This window comes from Sus scrofa, chromosome 1 (assembly GCF_000003025.6).
Source record: "Sus scrofa isolate TJ Tabasco breed Duroc chromosome 1, Sscrofa11.1, whole genome shotgun sequence".
In the NCBI taxonomy this organism is placed as follows: Eukaryota; Metazoa; Chordata; class Mammalia; order Artiodactyla; family Suidae; genus Sus; species Sus scrofa.
In genome coordinates, this window is record NC_010443.5 from 169291414 (window position 1) to 169315270 (window position 23857).

At 43.5% G+C, this 23857-nt stretch overlaps 1 protein-coding gene across 5 annotated transcripts in view; it reads left to right on the plus strand.

Annotated features, from left to right (window-relative positions):
- THSD4 (thrombospondin type 1 domain containing 4) overlaps positions 1-23857 on the plus strand; it is a 577157-nt gene that overhangs the window by 540011 nt on the left and 13289 nt on the right. For all 5 annotated transcript variants that reach the window (XM_021073924.1, XM_021073936.1, XM_021073943.1 and 2 more), the window contains 5 exons: positions 2348-2623; positions 9717-9846; positions 11587-11791; positions 12326-12499; positions 18274-18447. In XM_021073924.1, coding sequence (XP_020929583.1) covers positions 2348-2623; positions 9717-9846; positions 11587-11791; positions 12326-12499; positions 18274-18447 — 959 coding nt within the window. The remainder of the gene's footprint in view (positions 1-2347; positions 2624-9716; positions 9847-11586; positions 11792-12325; positions 12500-18273; positions 18448-23857) is intronic.

Consider the following 23857-nt stretch of genomic DNA (forward strand, 5'->3'; position numbering starts at 1 on the left):
CACCCTGGATCATTTCCTTTTAAAGCCTTTTCTTTCTTCTTCTTGTGTATCTACCCTCTGTCTCCCAATCGATGCAGAGAAAATCCATGAACACATGGTTTAGAATCAAAAGATGCTTCACCACTTGCCTGAGCCTTCACTGATAAGTGTTTCATCTACTTGATTCAAAAATGAAGTGGACATTCTCCATCTGTCTTTCCAGCTGAACATTTTGAAATGTCTTATATTAGTTTCCTGTTGCTGCTGTGGCAAGTCACCTCAAACTTAGGGGTGTGAAACAATGTGAATATACTATCTTATAGTTTGGGGAGGTCGGAAGTCCAAAATGGGTTTTGTTGGGCTGAAATCAAGGTGTTGGCAAATATTATTTAGGGCTAAAAGGAAATGAAAGTACGTGTAACTGCATCTTACTAAGTGAGAGAAGCCAATCTGAAAAGTCTCCATACCGTGTGATCCCAAGTATGTGTATGTACAATATTCTTGAAAAGACAAATTATGGAGACAGTAAACAGATCAGTGGTTACCTGGTGTTAGTGGGGAGATGAGGATGAATGGGCAGAGCAGAGGACTTAAGGGCAGTGAAACTATTCTGTGTGATACTGTAATGATCAATAAATGCCATACATCTGTCATAACCCACAGAATATATAACACCAACAGTGAACCCTAATGTAACCTATGGACACTGGGTGATGACGATGTGTCAGTGGAGGTTCATCAGCTGGGATGAATGTACCATTCCTGTAAGGATATTGATGGGGGAGGCAGTGCATGTGTAGGGTCAGGGGAGATACAGAACTCTCTGTACTTTCCACTTGATTTTGTTGTAAACCTAAAACTACTCTAAGAATATCAAGTCCTGGGGGTGGGGGGACAGCAATACGTCCCCAGCCTCATCCTTCTCCCAGCTTCCCAGAGGGAATTGCTCTTAACAATTTGGTGGGATCCTGCCCAGCTCTTCCTATGCATTGACAACAAGCATTTTCGCAACAATGTGAATCTTTGTCTATAATCTCTGTGTACCAGGAACATCACGTGCCCATCTTTTCCATAAACCAACATAAATCTAACCTCAATTTCTAACTTCTTTGAAATTGGTAGAAAATTCAACCTCAGTCAGTCTGGGGGATCCCACCCCCCCCCAGATATGAGTAAAGATCCCTGCCTGGCAGGTTTGTGGTGCTTAGGAAACCCAAGACCTCAGATGCCTGCCTCCCTTGCTTTGGAGATTCATTGTCTCTCTTATTTCTTTTTCTCCTCCTTCTCCCCCTCTTCTTCTCCCTCTCCCCCACTCCTCCCCCCACTTCTTCTCCTCTCTCTTCCTTTCCCTCTCTCTCTCCCCACTCTCACTTTTCCCTCCTCCTTCCCCTCTGCTGACTCCTCTGGGACCTGTTATCCTTACTGGTAGCTCAGGCTTTCTCTGTGGGAAAGAAGAGCTGGTGACTTCCAGAAGCTTTCAGTTTCTTTCTTACAAAAATCTGAGGCCAGAAAGTCTAAGAACTTGGCCACTGGGTCTAGGAGAGGAGGAGGAACAGAGATAAACAACAAAATCCAAATTAACCTCTCAAAAAGTGTCCTGCCATGTCTGTGTCTATGTGTGTGTGTACAAACTGAATTCTGCTTTTTTTCTTTTACCAAACACTCTATCGGTCATATCGCCGTATCACGACATGTATTTGCTTCATGTTTTAAAAAATAACATGGTATCTCATTCATGGCTCTAGTATAATTTACTTTAACCACTACCACTAGTAGACATTTAAGTTCATTCTAAGGTTTGACTGTTTCAAATTAGTAACCATACCTGTATATGCAGCTTTATTTAAAAGAATGGGAATGTTGGTGCAACAGTTGTCCTGGAAACTGAATCAGTAGGTCAAAAATATGTGCATTTCAAATTTGGAGACATATTGCCAAATTGCCCTCCAAAAATTCACATCTATTTGCAGATTCACCCAAAAGTGTGTTTTCCTGCATGGTCAATAAGGAGTGTAGGGATTTAATGTTTCTAATTTTTGTTGTTAGTTAAATAGAGTTGCTGTTGTTAGATGCTTTCTCGTGTAGTTTTTTAACTATGAATGAAGTTGAGTATTGTTGTATGATTTCCAGCTATGTGTATTTATTTTCATGTGAATTGCCTTTCCCTGGCCCTTTTCCATTTCCCTACTGGCATGTTCATCTTTTTTATTCATTTTTAATAATGTTTCTAATACTAGGGAATCAACATGTGCTGTGAATTAGAAATGATCTCATGCTACCACACTTCTAATGTTGGAGGCATTTCCTCTTTATAACTCACCATCCAAACCAATCTTACCCCTGTGGTGTGTGCACTTGCCTCTCCCAGGGGAGCCCTTCAATGGCCAGCTGGGACCAGAAGGGAGGAGCCAAGAGGAGGGAGAAGAGAAAGAGGGGGATGAGCCAAAGGCAGACACGCACGGTGGGGCACCTGAAATATTCACCTCGGAATCAGCACAGACTTTTCCGGTCAGGCATCCAGATAGATTCTCCTCCCATCGGCCAGACAATGTGGTGCCACCAGCACCACAGCCCCCACGGCGGAGCCGAGATCACAACTGGAAGCAGCTGGGGACAACGGAATGCTCGACAACCTGTGGGAAAGGTGAGCCACGTGTGGGCTAGGAGGGTCTCTGCAGATACCTGAGTGGGGACCATGCCAGTGGGCCAAGGCACGGGGAAAACCTACCCCTCATTGAGCCTGACAGTGAGATGGCTTGTTAGTGTGATGCTGTCTTGGGGAGGGGGTCCCCAAGACCATGCTCAGGCTTGATGATCCACTGGAAGGACTTACAAGTCCCAGAAAAGCTGCTGTGCTCATGGTTACAACTTATTACATAAAAAGCTAGGGATTAGAATCAACAAAGGGAAAAGCCCATGTGGCAAAGTCCAGGAGATGCCAGCCTCCAGATGACCTCTCACAGTGGAATGGCACAGTGTTAATTCTCCCAACAACATTGTATATGTGCCAAGTATTGCCAACTAGAAAAGCTCACTCAAGCTTTGGTTTATTGGGTTCAATCATGTAGGCATGTGGCTCCCACATTATTGACATTAGCTATTCAGCCTTTAGCATCCCAGAGGTCAGACTGATACAGCATAGCCCAAAGTCTCAGGCATGCAAAAACAGGTATTCACATAAACACAAGATCTCCAACATAGAAAGACTCTCATCAATAAACTATTCCCAGACTCCAAGGTATCTCTAGCCCTGGTCAAGGGCCAGTTCTGAACACAGGCCTCTCTTTGAAGTATGCAGGATCTGAGCAACCCAGGCCTGCTAGGTTAATCCTTTCCTGCCTAATGAGTTCATTAGTAATCAGAGAACACACTCACCTAGTTTAAGATCTGCAAGTTGACATGCAAGTCAAGGTTGTGGACCACTTACACAAGTACCATTCTAAAGTCATTCTCAAATCTCAGGATTTCAGCGGGGGGTGGAGGTGGGAATTGCTTTAGGAGCTTGAAGTGTTAATTGGCTAGCTTTGGCATACCAACACTCACAGCTCCCTTCCTCCTCTTCAGTAAACTCTCAATCCTGTATTCATCCCATTATCTTAACCCCATCAACTAAGACTACCAGGAACAAGCCTGTAGCCCAATAAAGTCAGTTTATGCAGCAAGGGGAACCACACACCAGAGGGAGCAGGGGGCATATTTCCAGTGGAGAGAGATCAAGTTACAGGATTTGGGGGAGTTGAGGTGAAATGTAAATAAAGCAGGGTTGTGATAGGCTTGAAGCAAAGCTTGGCTGTGTGTAAAGGAGTCGGTATCAATATCAGCCTGGACAGTGATGTGGACTCTAATCCCAGTGTCCTTGAAAACACCAAAGTTAAGGTGAATGTGATGTCCAGAAACCCTGATCCGATGTTCTGCACCTGGGTCGGAAATTGATGCTGCTTGTCTGTTCCAGGTGCCTTAGACCCTCATTGCAAGTATACATATAACTGTGTAGTTATGATTTCCTTCATATTCATGGTGACAGCCTCCTACTTGTAGCAAAGTGCTATTTGTGACCCTAAAACAGCTATTTGAGGAAAGGTACCATAGAAACAAAGGCTGTCTCCCTGAGGAGTTTCTGCAGCTGGGGATCTATGATACCCCTAGCATATTGATTTGAGATTTTTTTTTTTCCTTTTCTTCAAGAGACCTATGTCTAAGGGTACAAAATGTGAAAATAATGGCATAATCAACACACAGAAGAATCTTTCACATCTACCTCTAAAACATTTATCTTTTGCATAAGAGTGCTGACTTAGTGGCTTTGGAGAATTGAATTGAAGTCTTTGGTTCCTCTTGGGATCTGGAGCCCTTCCTGCCTGGAACCTTTGCTGGTTCCATGATGACTTCATAACTGGAGTGCTGATTTATAGAGGCTTATCCAGCTTACACTTAATCCTTGTGCAGAGAATGTGAACTGGAGAATCATTGTACCAATTTCTTTCATAAGCTTACTAGGGAAAGTTAAATGCCTGTTAGATGTACCTTGAAAGAGGCAGAAAGCTAGAGATGATTATGCAAGAAGGCCAACATAAGTTTAGCAAGGATCTGTCCATGATGCTCTAGAGGGAAGCAGTGTGAAAAGTACTTGATGTAGGAACCCAAGATCAGAATGAATTATTACTGAACAGTTCTACCATTTCACTAGTGGTGCAATGCCCTTCAAAGGAACCAGGTACACTCAGAACTAGGAGAAATAAAGGGAGAGTTATACAAAGGATAAAAATGGTTATTGTGTGGTTTGATACCAAGGGTGGCATGAGTAGAAGAGTCTCTTCCATTTCATGTCTTTCAAGATGGCCTGGCCCAGCCTTCCCAATAGGATGAGATGTAGGCCTATCTGGAAACCTTGCATTGACAGGCCTTGTGGATCATAAGACACTGCATTGTGGACACAATGGGACAAGGACAGAGCATGGGCCATTTGCTGCTCACCCTCCATGCTGCTCACCCAGCCTTGGGTTCACTGGATGGATGCCACTCACTCGTCCAGATGGTCATTCAACATCTCTGTTCTGTACCAGGCAGGATGGAGGGACCTCTTTGCTCCCTCTAAGGTTTGCTCCTAGCCAGTGATGGCCTCAGACCTGCAGAGCAGGGAGGCAGTGTGAATGCACAAACAGTTTAACTCATCTCACTGTTAGCAGTGGTGATGAGTGTGCCAAGACCAAGAAATTCCAAGTCTGCTGATGCTGTCCATCTCTTTTCTGCACAACCCAAGACCGTTAGCCTCATGGTCTCATTTGTCCCTCCTAGCCACTCCTCCACTCTGTCCTGGTAGCACTTACTGACCACACATTTCTATGCCTCTCAGGTTAAAATTTCAGCATCATGAGAACATGCTGACAGGGAGGGGCCCTGTCACTGGTGACCAAGGGTGGCCCATACTCTGTCCAGTCATCACCCAGACCTTTGTCTGCGTTGTCAATCTCCTAGCTTGGCTCAACTGATCCCTAGAGTTCCGACTGGAGTTATTAATTTTTTCTTTCTCTTTATTTTGTCCATCTCTCCAAAGTGCCTCACCGCCCTCTAGCCTCTCCCCTGAATCCACTGGCTTACCGCATTTAATATCCACTGATTAAATGTGGTACAGTTCCCTTCTCCCACCTAACATAACTTCTGTATTGATCAACACACTCAACATACAACCAAACTGATCCCAAATTTTTCCTGCTGCCCAAAGCAGAACCAGCACCTGACCTCACCATCCCATTCCTGCTTGCTAACAATTGGAAGACTAATTGCATGGTATGCTTGGGCAATGAAGAGATGTCTGGGTACCATTTTGAGTGACAATCTCCCTTTCTGAAGAAATATAAATTGACCCAAAGAGGGAGTTCCTGTTGTGGCTCCGTGGATAACGAATCCAACTAGGAACTATGAGGTTGCTGGTTCAATCCCTGGCCTTGTTCAGTGGGTTAAGGATCCGGCATTGCCGTGAGCTGTGGTGTAGGTTGCAGACACGGCTCACATCCTGAGTTGCTGTGGCTGTGGCACAGGCCAGTGGTTATAGCTCCGATTTGACCCCTTGCCTGGGAACCTCCATATGCCACGGGAAGAGGCCCTAGAAAAGACAAAAAGACAAAAGTAATAAAAAATAAAAATAAATTGACCCAAAGAAAGAAACCATTTTGGTTATTGGAGTCAAAAAATACAGATCTGGGAGTTTCCATCGTGGCTTGGTGGTTAACGAAGCCAACTAGGAACCATGAGGTTGCGGGTTCAATCCCTGGCCTTGCTCAGTGGGTTAAGGATCCGGTGTTGCCATGAGCTGTGGTGTAGGTTGCAGACAAGTCTCTGCTCCCACGTTGCTGTGGCTCTGACGTAGGCCAGTGGCTGTGGCTCTGATTCGACCCCTAGCCTGGGAACCTCCATATGCCGCAGATGTGGCCCTAGAAAAGACAAAGAAAAAAAGAAGAAAAAGAAATATAGATCTAGTGTTTTCTCACCATCAGGAAGAAAAGGAGTGCCTCTGAATTTATTTACTCAGCTAAATGCAGGATCTAAACCATGGACAAATGTACTATAAAGGCAGTAGAAGGTGGGGAAAGACAGGCAGTGGCTATATGCACACAGCCCTAAATGGGATCCATTTCTCCAAGGCACAGAGCATTCCAAGGTAGCCTCTATCCTTTCAACTAAAGACATTCAATTTCCCCCTCATTAGTGCCAAGCAACTGGGGTAGTTACTTTTGCTTCCTAATTCACAGACTTATAAGTAGAAAAGTTAGGAGTTCCCATTGTGGCTCAACGGAAATGAATCTGACTAGCATTCTGTGAGGACACAGGTTTGATCCCTGGCCTCACCCAGTGGACTCAGATCCTGCGTTGCTGTGGCTGTGGTGTAGGCTGGTGGATTCATCTCCGATTCGACCCCTCGCCTGGGAACCTCCATATGCCACGGGTGCGGCCCTGAAAAGACCAAAAAGAGAAGTTAAACCCACATGGTCTGAAGGGGAAGGGATGGGCTAAATAATAAGATTTTTACTTAATCCCTTAATAACTTCATCCAAATGGATATCCTGCAAGCTGGAACTGAATCTTATTCATCTTTGTAACTCAGCACAGTGTGCTTAATGTTTGTTGAATTTCATTTAAAAAAAAATATCTTCTTAATGAAAATAGATATGTCGCTGAGCAAAATTTAATTCCACATTTTTGCTTCCTATTAATTTTAAGGCCAGTACTGCTTTTTACTCAGTCACTAATTATGCTTAACTGGAATGTTATTTTAAATAATGGTCTCAAGTTATAGCTGCATTGTAAATTTTTACTGCCAGAGTAGTTTAAGCAAATGGTTGTTTCTGATTCAAAGCTGTCTTACAAACTGTCAGATTTCTTACAAGAACTACCCTCTGGCTCAGAGTGTGTCACACAAGATCAGCTTAAAGAAGCATTGATACACTTTGTGACTGATGAAATACTGAGAGACACTTACTTTCAAAGTTATTCCTCTAGTTACAATTAAAATTATAACAAGTTGGGAGTTCCCATTGTGGCACAGCGGGAACAAATCCAACTAGTATCCGTGAGGATGTGGGTTCAATCCCTGACCTCAATCAGTGGATCGGGGATCTGGCATTGCCGTGAGCAGTGGTGTAGGTTGCAGATTCAGCTCAGATCCTGCATTGCTGTGGCTGTGGTGTAGGCTGGCAGATGCAGCTCCAATTCAACCCCTAGCCTGGGAACCTCCATATGCCTCAGGTGAGGCCCTGAAAAAGACAAAAATAAAATAAAATCATAACAAGTTAGAAGTTCAGAAACTAAATGTCTGGTCACTTAGCAACAGAGCTGAACTACAGAATAAATGATAGTGTTCTGAAAAAATGCCATTTGCAGCAACATGGATAGACCTAGAGATTACCATACTAAGTGAAGTAGTCAGACAGAGAAAGGCAAATATCATATGATATCACTCATGTGGAATCTAATTTTAAAATGATGCAAAAGAACTTATTTACAACACATAAGCAGACTCACACACTTTGAAATCAAATATGTGGTTACCAAAGGAGAAACATAGGAAGAGGGATAAATTAGGGAGTTTGTGATTAATATATACACATTACTGTATGTAAAATAGATAACTAACAAGGACCTACTGTATAGCACATGGAAATTTACTCAATATTCTATGATAACTTATGTAAGAGAACCATCTGGAAAAGAATGGATATATATGTTTATGTGTAACAGATTCACTTTGCTGTACACCTGAAACTAATACAACATTGTAAGTCAACTATGCTCCAATAAAAATTTTTAAATGATAGTGCTCTGCCCAGCAGGAGTCAGGTACTGGCATAGACTGGGCAGGGTGGGAGTGGGGGTGGGCTGGTAGGCAGTTATTGGTGAAAAAGCATCTTACTCTTTAGACACTTGGGTTGCACATTCAGCCAGTTTCTCATTTTGTAAATAACTGTTAGTAATACTGCAGTGCTGCCACCAGGGGGTAGCAGAGAAAGGCAAGCAGAATTGAATAGGCATTTTTTTTTGTTTTTTCAGGTGAGAGCTAGAAGTTGCACTTAAATTCTGACTTTTTCTCCAAAACAGGTCATTCCCTGTTAAGTATGAAACACTAGGCTATGCATTTAAAGTTAACCAAAAATATGAGGCATTTAGTATTTTTTTAGCAAAGTAATAAAAATAAATGTCAGACCTCTGAAAAATATTCATTCCACAAACTTCTATTGAGCACTTATTACACTGCTGTCCTGGGGTCACAGGGATGAACAAGAACAAGCCCTTTCCCTGAGACCCTCACCATCTCACAGAGGCAGATGTATAGCTCAAATAACTAATATACCATTGGATCAGTACTTTATCAGAGGGATGTGTAAAATGTTTTACAAAGGGGAAGCCAGCTGCTTTTCTAGCCTCTCTTGAATCTTCTTACTTCTCTGCACCAACCTACCTTTTCAATGTACCTGGCACTTGCAGGCCAGTATGCCATGTACTTTTGTTCCAGTTTAGCAACCTGGACAGCCCCTTCCCCAAGATACATATGCACACAGCTACCCACAGCCAACCCTCTCTCTGTGATGCCCCTTGACCCTCTGGGACCTTTTCTCTTTGCTGCCTCCAGAAGACCTTCAAGAAGTTACTATTTGTGGAGTTCCCATTTTAGTGCAGCAGAAACAAATCCAACTAGGAAACACGAGGTTGTGGGTTCCATCCCTGGCCTTACTCAGTGGGTTAAGGATCCAGCATTGCCATGAGCTGTGGTGTAAGTTGCAGATGCAACTCAGATTCCATGTTGCTGTGGCTATGGTATAGGCCGGCAGCTGTAGCTCTGATTCAACCCCTAGTCTGAGAACCTCCATATGCTGCAGGTACGGCCCTAAAAATACAAAAGAAAAAAAAATGAAGTTACTGTTTATGTTCATTTTGTAATCACTCCCTTCCAGGTGATTTCTCTTGTTGTCTTGAACTCTTATGAAAATTGTTTTTCTCTGCCTTTGAACACCTTCAAACCATGTCCACAAATAGATTATAAGGTCTTTGAGGGCAGGAACTATTCCTACTCATCTTGGCGCTCGATGGTGCCTAGGAAAGCCCTCATGCGGGAGGAACATGTCAACTCAGGGATGGAGGAGTGTGTGAATGGTTCTGTTTCCGAGGCTTCTCTTCATCAGCCCCTGGATCTCTGCACATCTGCACCTATAGCCCAGCATTCAAGTATTTTCTTGTTCTTACAGGATCGCAGTACCCCATTTTTCGCTGTGTGCACAGAAGCACTCACGAAGAGGTTCCCGAGAGCTACTGTGACTCAAGCATGAAGCCAACCCCCGAGGAGGAGCCCTGCAACATCTTCCCTTGCCCAGCCTTGTAAGAGGGCTTCTCTGTTTCTGTCACCTGTTAACAGCTTACTTCTAATTGCTCGTGCATAGGACCCTAGTAGTAGATAGAATCTAATTTTTAAATCCGCCTACATCTGATTTAGAAACATGTGGAGTTCCTGCTGTGACTCAGCAGGTTAAGAACCCAACATAGTGGCCATGAGGATGTGGGTTCAACCCCTGGCCTCCCTCAGTGGGTTAAGGATCTGGTGTTGCTTCGAGCTGCAGTGTAGGTCACAGATATGGCTCGGATCCTGAGTTGCTGCGGCTGTGGCTACAGCTCCAGTTTGACTCCTACCCTGGGAACTTCCATATGCCCCAGGGTGCAGCCTTAAAAAGGGAAAAAAGGAAAGAAAAGAAACATGAAACTTGGTCTGTGCATAAAATGCAATCAGTTTAGCAGGCACGCTTGTCTTTCAGGATTAACACAGGCGCTCATAGCCTTTAGCTGGTTAGCACCCTCCAAGGAAGCTTTTGGTAAATTGGAGCAGTTAAGGTTTTAGCCTGGTCAGGAAAACAACAAATTACAATCCAGTGTAGTCAGTGCTCAGGTGAGCTGTGTACAGAGTGAGAATAATGAAAGTCAAATATATCTGCCAGGGGAAGTCAGGAAGAGCGTCTCAGGAAAGGTCTTGAGTTGGTTATTAAAGAGTAGATAGGACACTCTCACAAGAACAAAGGGAGAGAGCTCTAAAAAGGGAAAGCATAATTCTCATCCAAAGACATAAGGAACATGTGTGGATGTCTTATTCAAGTAAATGACAAAGCAGAGTGACAGAGGGGAATATTGAAACTAACACGTAAATACTCAGTGAAAAATAAAGTAGATTGGAATAGATTTCTAAGTTAGTTCCAAAGTGGGTTAATGTTCTACAGGGTAGCGAAACTAACCTTTGGAGTTATTTTTCTTATTGGGTAAAAATCATTTATACCTTCTCCGTTTTCTATAATTTTATGGAATCTGGGCCCTCATCACTGGTAACTAGAGTGTGGGACAGAGTCGCACCCTTTCTGGAGTTAGACGGCCTTGGGCAGACTGTCAGGCACAGCTCTAGGCTGGGGATCCACCCATAACCATTCTAATGCTTCTGTGTGAGACTCTATCTTCCTGTTTTTTGGGGTTTTTTGTTTGTTTGTTTTTTGCTTTTTAGGGCCGCAGCCGAGGCATATGGAGGTTCCCAGGCTAGGGGTCTAATTGAAGCTACAGCTGCTGGCCTACACCACAGCCACAGCAACACCAGATCTGAGCCGCATCTGTGACCTCCACCACAGCTCATGGCAACGCTGGTTCCTTAACCCTCTGAGCAAGGCTAGGGATTGAACCCACAACCTCATGGTTCCTAGTTGGATTCGTTTCCGCTGCACCATGATGGGAACTCCCTGGTTTCATTTTTTTGGTTTTGGTTTTGGGTTTTGTTTGTTTGTTTTTGCCTTGTTAGGGCCACACCCACGGCATATGGAAGTTCCCAGGCTAGGGGTGGAATTGGAGCTATAGCTGCCAGCCTACACCACAGCCACAGCAATGCAGGATCTGAGCTGAGTCTGTGGCCTACACCACAGCTCATGGCAACACCAGACCCTTAACCCACTGAGCAGGGCCATGGATCAGACCCATACCCTCATGGATACTAGCCAGGTTTATTATCACCCAGCTACAATGGGAACTCTAGACTCTGTCTTCCTGTTGACTGAAGTGACCAGTCCTCTCACTCTCCTGTTCCTGTGCTAGCTGGGACATCGGGGAGTGGTCCGAGTGCAGCAAAACCTGTGGCCTGGGCATGCAGCACCGCCAGGTTCTGTGCCGCCAGGTGTATGCCAACCGCAGCCTGACGGTGCAGCCCTACCGCTGCCAGCACCTGGAGAAGCCCGAGACCACCAGCACTTGCCAGCTCAAGATCTGCAGCGAGTGGCAGATCCGGACAGACTGGACCTCGGTACGTGGGCTGACAGCTGGCTCTGGAGCTCCGCCTCTGAGAACCCCGCCACCCGCCCGCTGCCCCTTTTTGAGAACTTACTCGGGAAAATCCTGGGTTCTCCAGGAGGAGCCACTCTGTGGGGGGACTTTTATGCAAACCACAGGATGTGCTGGTAGCTGGATAGATTTAGGGACCAACTTTCAGGGTGCACACAGGTCTCCCCTCTCCTCTGTGTCACCCTGGAGTGTAGGCTAGCGACAGCTGCTAGAGCCAACTCCTCCTTCCCATCCTGCTCTCCCATTTTGCAGATGGCAGAACTGAGGCCCGGAGGATCAAAGTAGGCAAGACATCCAAGAAGGTCTTAAAGAGAAGGGGTGTGAGTTTTCAGGGCTAGGATCCTCCCCAGGTGGCATGGTGCAGCAGGAGGCCTGGCCACCCAGGGGTCTCGCCCAGTCTTCTGTTAGGTGGTGGGGAAGGATGCAGGCACCGTGACGAAGGGGCCCTCAGAGTGGACACTGCCCGTTGTGCTGACGTGTTCTTGCTATGTTTTAGTGCTCGGTGCCCTGTGGAGTGGGGCAGAGGACCCGGGACGTGAAGTGTGTGAGCAACATCGGGGATGTGGTCGATGACGAGGAGTGCAACATGAAGCTCCGGCCCAACGACATCGAGAACTGCGACATGGGACCCTGTGCCAAGAGCTGGTTCCTGACCGAGTGGAGCGAAAGGGTGAGCTTAATGGCGGCAGCTGGGCGGGCACGCGCGGACCAAAGCTGCTGGGCTGCCAGGCAGGAGCTGCATGTCACTAATTTGACATAGCAAGTCAAATTGCTTGCTAAGAATCCTAAGGCAGTTTCTGACTTTGGGGAAAGGCCCAGAGGTGAATGCTCATAGGCCTTCGACCTTTATGTGAAGATCTTGGAGGGCCTCTAAGATTGAGAAGTGGGTGTGAAAGAGTTTGTTTAATTCTCCTTACCATACCACATGAGTATTAAATAATGAAATTCTAAAAAAGGTAATTTCATCACACCTTCCCCACATTTTGGGAGCAACTGGTGTAGAATAGGTCTGATTCCTTCATCAGAATTTCACTGGGTGTCAGGACAGTTAATGTCTATTCTTGTATAGCCCATTTATGGTATCAGGAGGTTTCCTTCTCCATTGAACCAAAGTATTTCTTGCCAACTCTCACCTGTGCCATATAGAAAATTGGAGGGTTCTCTCTTTACGTGACAGCCCTGCAGATTTTGAGGGACCCCTTCCACTTCTTCTCCAGGCTAAAAATGCCTACTTCCCTCAGCTAATTCTTTGGTGTTTCTGGGTTTCTAGCTATCCTGGGATTCATTTGTGTTCACAGTATACTTGGTGAATTTAGTGTAAGCCAATGAATGAAAAGAATGGTGCTAGACTTTCATTTTCATATTGGAAGGATTCTTATTAAAATAATGTTCTTTTTTTGGTTATAAAGTAACATGCACTATTATAAGAAATATTTAAAAATCAGAAACGAATACCTGTGATCTCTTCACTGGAAGATAACGATTTATTTAAGCCATACTGCCAAGCTTTTTCCTCTTCATACATACTTTACATTTATAGCTTTTTTGTACTCATATATATTTTAAGGATATGAATCATATGTGTAATTTGGTAGCTTGCTTTTTTACTTACGTATTTTTTAAAACATTTTAATGGTATTCAGAACCCTCAAAGCATGACCAAAGGGAAATAATATTTCAATTAGAGTAAAATATTATATGACTACTATAATTGAACCAACCCTATACTTTATTTACCCCCTCCCAGTAAAAACTTGTAAATTTCTCTTTCCTGTAAATTTCCTTTGTATTTTAACATAAGTAGTTGCTAAATCGAACCCTTTTTTGAAAATTCTACATAGAGCAAAGGAAGAGTCCTTTATTTTTCTGTTTGGAGAATTTTTTTTGTTCTTTTTTGGAAGAGATGTTTTAAGCCATGTAAGTTTGGTGCTAGATGTTAAGTAAGCAGTTTTGTTTCACTCCCAGAATAGATTATCATTCCAGAGTGTTCATGCTAATTTTAGAAGAGATGAGTGGGGAGAGGGTGCAGTGGGGTTTAAGAAAGGCATGTTGTTTTTGGCATCATTTCCCCCAAGGACTTATGTCTGATTAGAATTTGAGCCAGTTGGGGCTCTCTGACCCTCAGTTTCCTCATCTGTAACACTGCAGACTGAGAATGAAAGAAGAGAACATTTGAAACCACTAGAAGAGATTGGCACAATGGGGTGGGCCTTTGAGCTACCAGTTAGCCTTTCAAAAAGTTCCATCCCCAGGAATGACCACCTGATGGCCGTCTTCCACGTTGGAATGGTGGCTTGAAATAAAAATCAACCTTGGAGTTCCTGTCGTGGCTCAGTGGTTAACGAATCCGACTGGGAACCATGAGGTTGCAGGTTCAATCCCTGGCCTTGCTCAGTGGGTTAAGGATGTGGTGTTGCTGTGGCTCTGGCATAGGCCAGTGGCTACAGCTCCGATTCGACCCCTAGCCTGGGAACCTCCATATGCCGTGGAAACAGCCCTAGAAAAAGCAAAAAGACAAAAAAAAAAAAAAAATCGACCTCATTACGATTTACTCTGAAGAAGGCAATTCTTACCACTGGGAATAAACATGTTCTGAACACCTCTTACATGCCAAGCGTGAGTGAAACACAGCCTCCATTTAATGAGCCCAAGAAGGAAAGATGAAAGAAGATAAGATTAAAGCTAGAGTTCCTGTCATGGCTCAGGGGTAGCAAATCTGACCAGTATCCATGAGGACTCAGGTTCAATCCCTGGCCTCACTCAGTTGGTTAAGGATACGGTGTTGCCAGGAGGTATGGTATAGGTTGTAGACTTGGCTGGGATCCTGCATTGCTGTGGCTGTGTTGTAGGCCAGCAGCTACAGCTCCAATTCGACCCCTAGCCTGGGAACTTCCATATGCTGAGGGTGGGGACTTAAAAAGACAAAAAAAAAGAGTTCCCATCATGGTTCAGCAGTTAACGAACCCGACTAGCATCCATTAAGACACAGGTTCGATCCCTGGCTTCGATCAGTGGATTAAGGATCCGGCGTTGCCGTCAGCTGTGGTGTAGGAGCTTGGTCCTTAACATTCTTTTAAATTTAGCACTTGAGGATATGGGGAAACTTTCCCAGATACATGTACATTATTTGATTTAGAAAGCAGAAAATCAAGTTAGAAAGTCAGCCGGAAATTACACAGAAGGAAATATTCTTAGAGTTTAAACACAAAGATAACTCAGGTTAGATTTACCTTGTATTCCTAAGAATTCAAATAGCTTGAGGGCTTAAAGTTAGGAAAGAGACCACATAGTCCAAGGCTGAAACAACAATGACAACAAATCCTTTAGCTTAGGATATTTCATTTCATGTAACAAAGGATTTTTTTAAATCTAAGGCCCTAATTCATTGGCTCAGTTTTCTAATGATGCGGGTAGAGCATTAGGTCATGAGAAGTGTTCTGAGCCCATAGGAGAGGAAAAAAAAAACTTTTCTTCTCCCCTCCTTAGGTTCCGTCATGGAAGCCTACAAATTAAGCTGACAAAAGCCATGTTAACAGGAGAAAAGCATACACATTTTTTATATTAATTTTTTTCTTCCACATGGCACAGCGGGCTTCTTAGGAAAGAATTGAAAAATCCCAAGGACATGCTCAGACTCAAGGACTTAAACCATTTTAACAAAAGGGGGTAAACTATGAGGAAATAATTAGGCAAAGGAAAGGAGTTTGGGCTTCTAGGGGCAGTACCTTGTAGAAAAGTGGATAAGAAATTAATGGAAGATAAGGGCTATTTTAAGAAGGTTTGTTTGTACAGACCCATCTTGGTATCACCTCCCCATCACCAGTAGTAAGAATGCCCTCTTCTTCTTGTAACTCGGGGGAAATTTCCCACAGGAAATTTACATCCTGCTTTTAGGCAGGAAGGGGGAGGACAGAAAGCCCTTCCTGCATCTGCTATTTCTCAGTTTCCTTCAGCTCAAAATAATCAGTATGCCAAAGCAGCATATTTGGGGGTGGCATGTTCCAATCCACCCCCCACCACAAGCTCTTTGCTTCAGAGAGTCCTCTCCTTTCCCCTCCTCCCTCCGTACCACCAAGGAGTCAGGCTCAGCTCAGCAGCTGTCATATAAATGTTTGATGACCTAACCTGGGCTGTGATTTTATAAGACTAGACAACAATGCACAGAAAAGAAAATAGAAATTTTGATAAGGAAAATGGGCTACGAGTATTTTTTTCTTTTCTCAAATTTTCTTAAAATTATGTTGCTTTTACTTATTTTAATACGTAAATATTACCATTTAATACTTAAGTATTTTAGGTAAATGATTATAAATGGTAGAAACCAAACATCAACTCTGTTTTTAAGAGAAAACTCAGCAAAAACTCTTAGAATGGGTGTTAATTGTGCTCTAAAGGGCCACTCGGGATTGGAAGGTGCTGATGAGAGAAGAGAAATGACAACAGAAGGGCCCACAACTAGATTTACTTATTCAGCTGATATTCATGGATTTGCTCATGGGTGAGGCACCAACCTGAGAAAGAATTAAGGATGAGTCAATAGTCCCTGTCTGCACTGAGCCTACTTCTACAAGGGGAATAAAGGACATTAATAACTATAATACAAAGAAAGACACCAGAACACAGAGTGCCATGGGAATTTTGAGATTGGAAAGAGTATGTTAAGTCAGGCAATCAAAGAAGTCTTCACAGAAGAGACAGCATTTGAGCTGAGCCTTAACAGATTTCAATGTGTCCAGGTGGAGGGAAAGTGCTTCTGGCAGAAGGAACAGCATAGACAAGGCACTGCAAGAATTTCATGTGATCAGGCGCTAGTGAGCCCTGGTTCTGTTCAGCATGACATGCATGGGATGGAACAATGGAAAATTAGTCTAGGAGTTCCCATAGTGGCTCAGCGGAAACCAATCTGACTAGCATCCACAAGGATGCAGTTTCGATCCCTGGCCTTGCTCAGTGGGTTAAGGATCCAGCATTGCTGTGAGCTGTGGTGTAGGTCACAGACGTGGCTCAGATCCCACATTGCTATGGCTGTGGTGTAGGCCAGAGGCTTCAGCTCCAATTAGACCCCTAGCCTGGGAACCTCTATATGCCGTGGGTGTGGCCCTAAAAAGACCAAAAAAAAGAAAAAGAAAATTAGTCTAGAATAGTGGGTTGACTGGGGCCACATGACAGGAAACCTTTAGTGCCAACTGGGGACATCCATGGGTGACTTTTGTAGGAATGGGACGGAGTCAGAGGGATTTTGAGCATGGATTTCCCAGCACCTGGAAGCCCAGCAAATTAGAAAATCTGGGAAGAATGTCAGTGGTGCTGGGAACCACGGGCAGAAAGACAGAGAAATGTGGTTAAACTAGGATCTTCCCACCCTGATGTTTGGCTTGACGTCAGAAGGAGGATGGCAAAAGAATAGTCAACTTTAGAATCCAGGTAGCAATTAGAACATGCATTGGAAAGTCAGGAAGAGGAATGGGGTTGGCGGTGGAGGTCATGTTCCTTTGTTTTACAGGTGGGCTATGAGGTTATCTAGGGGATACTGAGACAAAGATGTGCAGAAATTGAAAATAGAGGATGAGAAGCAAAATAAGGCAGCATTTCGAACCATTTCAAGACAGACGAAAAATGCTCCAGGTGCATTGGGGTATGACTTGGGAAGGGGTTTACTTTGTCCCCTGGGTGGGAACAAAGTGTGATCGTAGCAGAGAAATCACTGACAGTGATGTGCTTTAAGTGAAGCCCTTACCCCTATCCTGCAAGCCTCCATTTCTATCTCAGTGTGAGGGTGAACCTTCAGAACCTCTCATACCATTTCTCGAGCACCTGCTGTATGCAGAGCGCATCATTCACTACCTGACCTCCTGCCCGGAATGTGTCCCTGTACCAACCATCAGGTGAGCATGGCAAAGGTGTGAGGGACTGGGTCACTGGCCCCAGGCCACACAAGGAATAGAAATATTAATGCTGATGTGTCTAGTTCCCAGGCCAAGTTCTCCCTTTACAGCAGGCTGCCTCCCAGTGCTCCCAGAGTGGTGGCCTTCAGGGACTAGAACCATCTGCCTTAGTATCAGTCAGCAATGTCAAGTGATAGACTTCAGCCATCCTTTCCCAGACCAGTCCAGACTCAGCATCTGACAGGCAGACATGTACCCAAGTTTTTATGCTTTCATTCTTCTGCTGCTGAGTGTATTTTCAAACACAAGCCAAAACAGATAGTCTGACAAGTACAAGACGGATGGGATATTTGGAACAAAGGTGGTCCCAAAAGGTCTAAGACAGGGTGCCCTACCGCTCTCCCATGATGGAGGAAAACATGCATGGGAAATGGCCAGGGGTTCCCGGGGAAAGAGTTGGTGGAGAAATGAGGTGCCCCGTCCTCCTGGGTGTCCTTCAGAAGTGGCTTCAGCTCCTGCAGGGATGCTTCCTCCCTGATGCGCCCATCCTGTCTTGCAGTGCTCGGCGGAGTGTGGGGCTGGCGTGCGGACGCGCTCGGTGGTGTGCATGACCAACCATGTCAGCAGCCTACCCCTGGAGGGCTGTGGGAACAACCGGCCAGCCGAGGCTACCCCCTGCGACAACGGGCCCTGCACGGGCAAGGTGGAGTGGTTCGCAGGGAGCTGGAGTCAGGTGAGTGGCTGGAACCAGACCCAGTGTGTCTGTCTGTTCCAGGTGAGAATCAGCCTAGCAGAGGAGTCAGGAGACAGGACTTTATGCATCCTGGGTTACCAGCTTTGAATCCCACATGTGCTACCCGAGACCCTAGAGAAGATACTTAGGCTTTTGGAGCCTCATCCAGTCATCAGTGTTTATTTAGCACCTACTGTGTGCTCCTCTCAGCCTTGAGCTACATCAGAGAACAAAAGAAATATCCCCACCCTGAGGAAACTTATGGTCCAGGAGAGTTTCCTTATCTACAAAATGCTGATAATAAAAGCATCTTATGAGGTTTATTTTTAGAAGAAATGAAGTTATGTGTACAAATACAGTGCCTGACATAAATTAAACACACATCAAATTGTAGCTTCTACTGCTATTATCGTTGTTGTCAATGAAGCCAGTTTTGTCTGTATTTGACTGTCAAAAGCAGAAATAGATGTGATTCACCAATCCCACTTCTGGGTATATATCTGTCAGAAAGCAAATCATTATCTGTGAGAAATATCTGCACCCCCATGTTCATAGAAGCATTATTCACAATAGCCAAGGTGTGGAAATACTCTTAAGTGTCTGTCGACAGATGAAGGAATAAAGAAAATGCGGTATTTGTTTACAATGGAATGATATTCAGCCTTTAAAAAAGAAGGAAATCCTGCCATTTTCAGGAACATGGATGAACTCAGAGGCCATTGTGCTAAGTGAAATAACCCAGACAAAGACAGACAAATACCGTGTGGTACCACTTACATGTGAAATCTGAAAAGAAGTCAAACTCAGAGAAACAGAATAGAATGATGGGTGCCAGGATCTGGGGGTGGGGAAAATGGGGAGAAGTTGATAAAAGTGTTCAAACTTTCAGTTATATGATGGCTAAGTTCTGGGGATCTCAGGTATGACATGGTGACTATAGTTTAGTAGATAATAGATAATACTGTATAATAATAATAATAATTGTGTAACTGAAATTTACTGAGAGAGTAAAACTTAAGTGTTCTTACACATACACCCAAAAAGGTAGATGTGTGAGGTCATGGGTGTGTTAATTGATTAAAAAAATCCTTTCACAATGTATATGTATACCATATCATCATGTGCAGACTTTTAATATATTACAATTTTATTTGTCAATTACATCTCAATAAAGCTAGGGAAAAGAAGCAGAAATAGAAAAAGTAATTTAATTGATCAATTAACTTTTTCCCTAGTGTCCCAAAATAGTACACAAACCCCCATATGATCATTCTTTCTTTGCACAGTTGTGATTACCATCTGGGTTTGTTTGGTTTTGTGTTTTTTTTTGTTTTTTTTTGTTTTTTTTTTTTTTTTGAGTTCTTGGGCTATTTAGCGTTTGGCTCCCAGGGCCAGCTGGTTCTCCAAAGATCTTTTTGGCTGATGATCATGATTTACACATTATCTGGCTCCATATAGAATTTTATTTCTTTTAAGTAGCTTTAAAAACAGACCCTGAAAAAAAAAAAAATGGTGTGCCTCGTCCTTGTAAATTGATACAACCTCTTTGGAAAGCAATTTGGCCATAAAAGTCAAGAACCATAAAAATATTCATTCACCTTCACCCAGTCACCCCACTCCTGGGGATTCATTTTAAAGAAATAATTAACAGGAGAAAAAAAGGAGCTTTTTCAACAGAGATGTTTGTGACATCAGGGTGGTTAGGGATATTAGGGTATATGATTATGATAACTTAATAAAATATGAGGTAATGACAACCATGGAAGATATAGAAAGTACACACAACAGCAAGTGAAAAACAGGATATGAAAATACATGAATCCTATCTCAACCACTTCAAAGTATAGTTTTTAAATAAACAACACGGGGAGATGTTTCCTTCTCGAATTTCCTTTAACAGTTTTATAGTACAAACTGTGAAATACTTTTTAAAATTCAAAAAAAAAAAAAAAAAAAAGAGAATTCAAGTACTTCCAATGCCAGAGTAGATACCAGAGTTAGACAAGCTTGATAACTAATCCCAGCTCTCCACCCCCTTAGTTCTCTGACTTGGGGCAGGTAATTTAACATCTCTGAGCCAGTTTCCTCACCTGCATATAAGGATAAATACCAACTTCTGAGAGTTGTTATTGGGTTTTCATGGACTTCCGTATGTAAAGGGATCACCCATTGCTTGGGAGGTGGGAAGTATGTAATAAATACTCGCTTCCTGTTCTCCATATGTGTTACTTTTTCTGCCAATGTTTCTGTCTCATAGTTGGTAGCAAAACGTCTAAGACCTAAATGCCAAAGATAATTCAGTAGTGGACTGTATAAGATGCTAATTACACCAAATATCTTTGGAAACTGAGGCAATGGGAGGAGTTTTGTGTGAAATTGTAATATGGGATCACAACAGCCTTCACACAGAAAAGATAAGCAGTGTAATTCAACTCACATGACCATCAATCTCAGAAGAGGAGGGGGAGCCAGGATATGGGTCTTTTTTTTCTTTTCTTTTCTTTTTTTTTTTTTGCCTTTGGTCCTCCTGTTTCCTCCAGACCTACTCAGAGAACTGAGAGTGGTGGGAATCCTGGTAAAGGCAGCATTTATTTCTGCTAAGATTAGAAACATTAAATTTATTGCCTTGTCATCCAAAGGGTCAGGATGTGATTGATTATGGGCAAGGTTTTTGTTCTGAATTTATGAGACTATCAGAGCCTGCTGTCATCTCCCTGCACTGGGAATTTGATAGCATCCCCAAAGAAAATGAAATAGAACATGCTTATTTATTGAAAGTAAGTCTTAAGCATTAGCTGACCTCAGAATATAAAAAGAAATGTTCTAAAAAAAAAAAAAAATGGAGTTCCCATCATGGCTCAGTGGTTAATGAATCCAACTAGGAACAGTGAGGGCGCAGGTTGAATCCCTGGCGTCGCTCAGTGGGTTAAGGATCGATCCAGTGTTGCCATGAGCTGTGGTGTAGGTTGCAGACATGGCTCGGAACTGGTGTTTCTGAGCTCCAATTAGACCGCTAGCCTGGGAACCTCCATATGCCACAGGTGCTGCCCTAGAAAAGACAAAAAAAAAAAAAAAAAAAAGACACAAAAAAAAAGAAAAGAAATTTTCCTTCCAGACACGTAGTTTGAATGAGAGCTGACCTCTTGAACACCCCACTAGCCCAGTCACAGTGATTAGTGCAGGGCGGACATATGACCCAAGCTGAGCCAAATGGCATCCTTCTCCAGGAGTTTTCATGGACACTTAAGTGAAGAGACTCCCTGGGAAACTGTGAGCACAGGCACTAGCAGTGGTCCTGTTGAGGCTTACCGAGAAGCGAGCCAGCCCAAGAGAATGAGACCTATCAGGCTTAGGGAGTCTTTCTACTTTGGAGGCAAAGTAGCCCATCTCTTTCTCATAAGATATTCTACCAGGTCTATTATTCATGCCTGGATGCTTTCTTCCCTCCCTGTCAATTCTGGGTCTACTTCACACTTAGATCATCTTAGTTCAGGGAGGGGGGATCTTGCATAATCTTTAACCATTAAGAGCAGCCCTCTTGTTGGTCCCTGTGTCAGGATCACATTTATTCTCTAACCTCTGAGCGTATAGCTGCACTCTCCACTGATCTTGGATCAGTGATCCACCCAGGCACAACTGCAGGCATTCTTTAGGTGTAGAAACAGGCATGGTTGCTACTCCTCAGTAGAAGCATTTATTCCTCTTAATATCACTTTTTGTCTTTTACACTTTCCTCCATGAATTACATTTTATCTGATAGTTGCATTGTTCTTTTTTCTTATTGTTGATTTTCACCTGGTATATGCCTGTCAATTTTTTATTTTTGTTTGTTGTTGTTATTGTTTTGTTTTTTGTTTTCTTTTGTTTTGTCTTTTTAGAGCTACACCTGTGGCATATAGAAGTTCCCAGGCTAGGGGTTGAATCAGAGCTGTAGCTGCCAGCATATACCAAAAGCCACAGCAACGCAGGATCTGAGCCACATCTGCTACCTACACCACAGCTCACAGCAATGCCAAATCCTTAACCCAATGACTGAGGCCAGGGATCAAACCTATGTCCTCATGGATGCTAGTCAGATTCGTTTCCACTGAGCCACAAAGGGAACTCCCATCTGACATATTTTTTAAGGTATGTCTTTCGAATGCAGGAGTATTTTCATCTTTATTTTTACCCAATCCGCAATTCTGTATTTTTTAGAGTTTAATTTTAACCATCCACGTTTATTGTAATTACCTATATGTTTGAACTTTTTCCTGCCACCTCATTCTGTATTTTCTATTTATTTTTCTATTCCCATGCTTTCTTGGGATTTTTCCTCTTTCCTTTCCACACATCTGTATTGGTTAGGTTCCTATAATTGCATTCTTCCCTCTAACATTTTAGAATTTATAATTCCTATTTTTATTCATTTGTTAATAACAGAAGTAAAAAAGATTTAGCACAGTTTTAAACTACATCTTCCTAATTACTTCTTAGCACAGTCCATCTCCTGGTCACTTTCTTAGCCAGTCGTTCTCTCATTGTCACCAGGCCTCCTTCCTGTTCCTCATACCCACATATTTACTACCATTCTCACTCGAAGCATTTGAGCTTCTTCCTCTTTACGAGGAAGTGCTTTTTTGTTTTGTTTTGTTTTTCGTTTTTGTTTTTTTGTCTTTTTGCCATTTCTTGTGCCGCTCCCGCAGCATATGGAGATTCCCAGGCTAGGAGTCCAATCGGAGCTGAAGCCGCCAGCCTATGCCAGAGCCACAGCCATGCAGGATCCGAGCCGCATCTGCAACCTACACCACAGCTCATGGCAACACTGGATCCTTAACCCACTGAGCAAGGCCTGGGATCAAACCCGCAACCTCAGGGTTCCCAGTCAGATTCGTTAACCACTGAGCCACGACAGGAACTCCAGAAAGTGCTTTTTTTTTTGCTCTATGTGCATTTTGACTGTGACTTTTGTCCTTCATTCAATCTTATCTATCATTCACCAAAGATTCTCCAAGGAGTTTCCTGATGGCTCAGCAGGTTAAGGGTCTGGTGTTGTCACTGCTGTGGCGTCTGTTGCTGCTGTGGCATGGAACTTCCATACACCATGACCCAGGAACTTCCATATGCCATGGGTGCAGAAAAAAAAAAAAATTCTCCATAATTTCTGGTCCACCAAGGATGACTGCCCTCCTTCCTGTTTTCAGTGCTAGTCTCATACACATACATATGCCACCCCACACATCTATGCATTTGTTCCTAAATACATAAATTCTGCCATTGCTGGGCATTTACAATAGAAGAAACCTGAGATATGTGCTCATTCCCCCTGAATTAACTAATGTCTTCAAGGACTTTCCAAACATAGCATAAAAGAACTTCAGGTCTTGGTCAAGGTTTAAAGCCTATCCTTCTGCCACCCACTCAGGGCAGA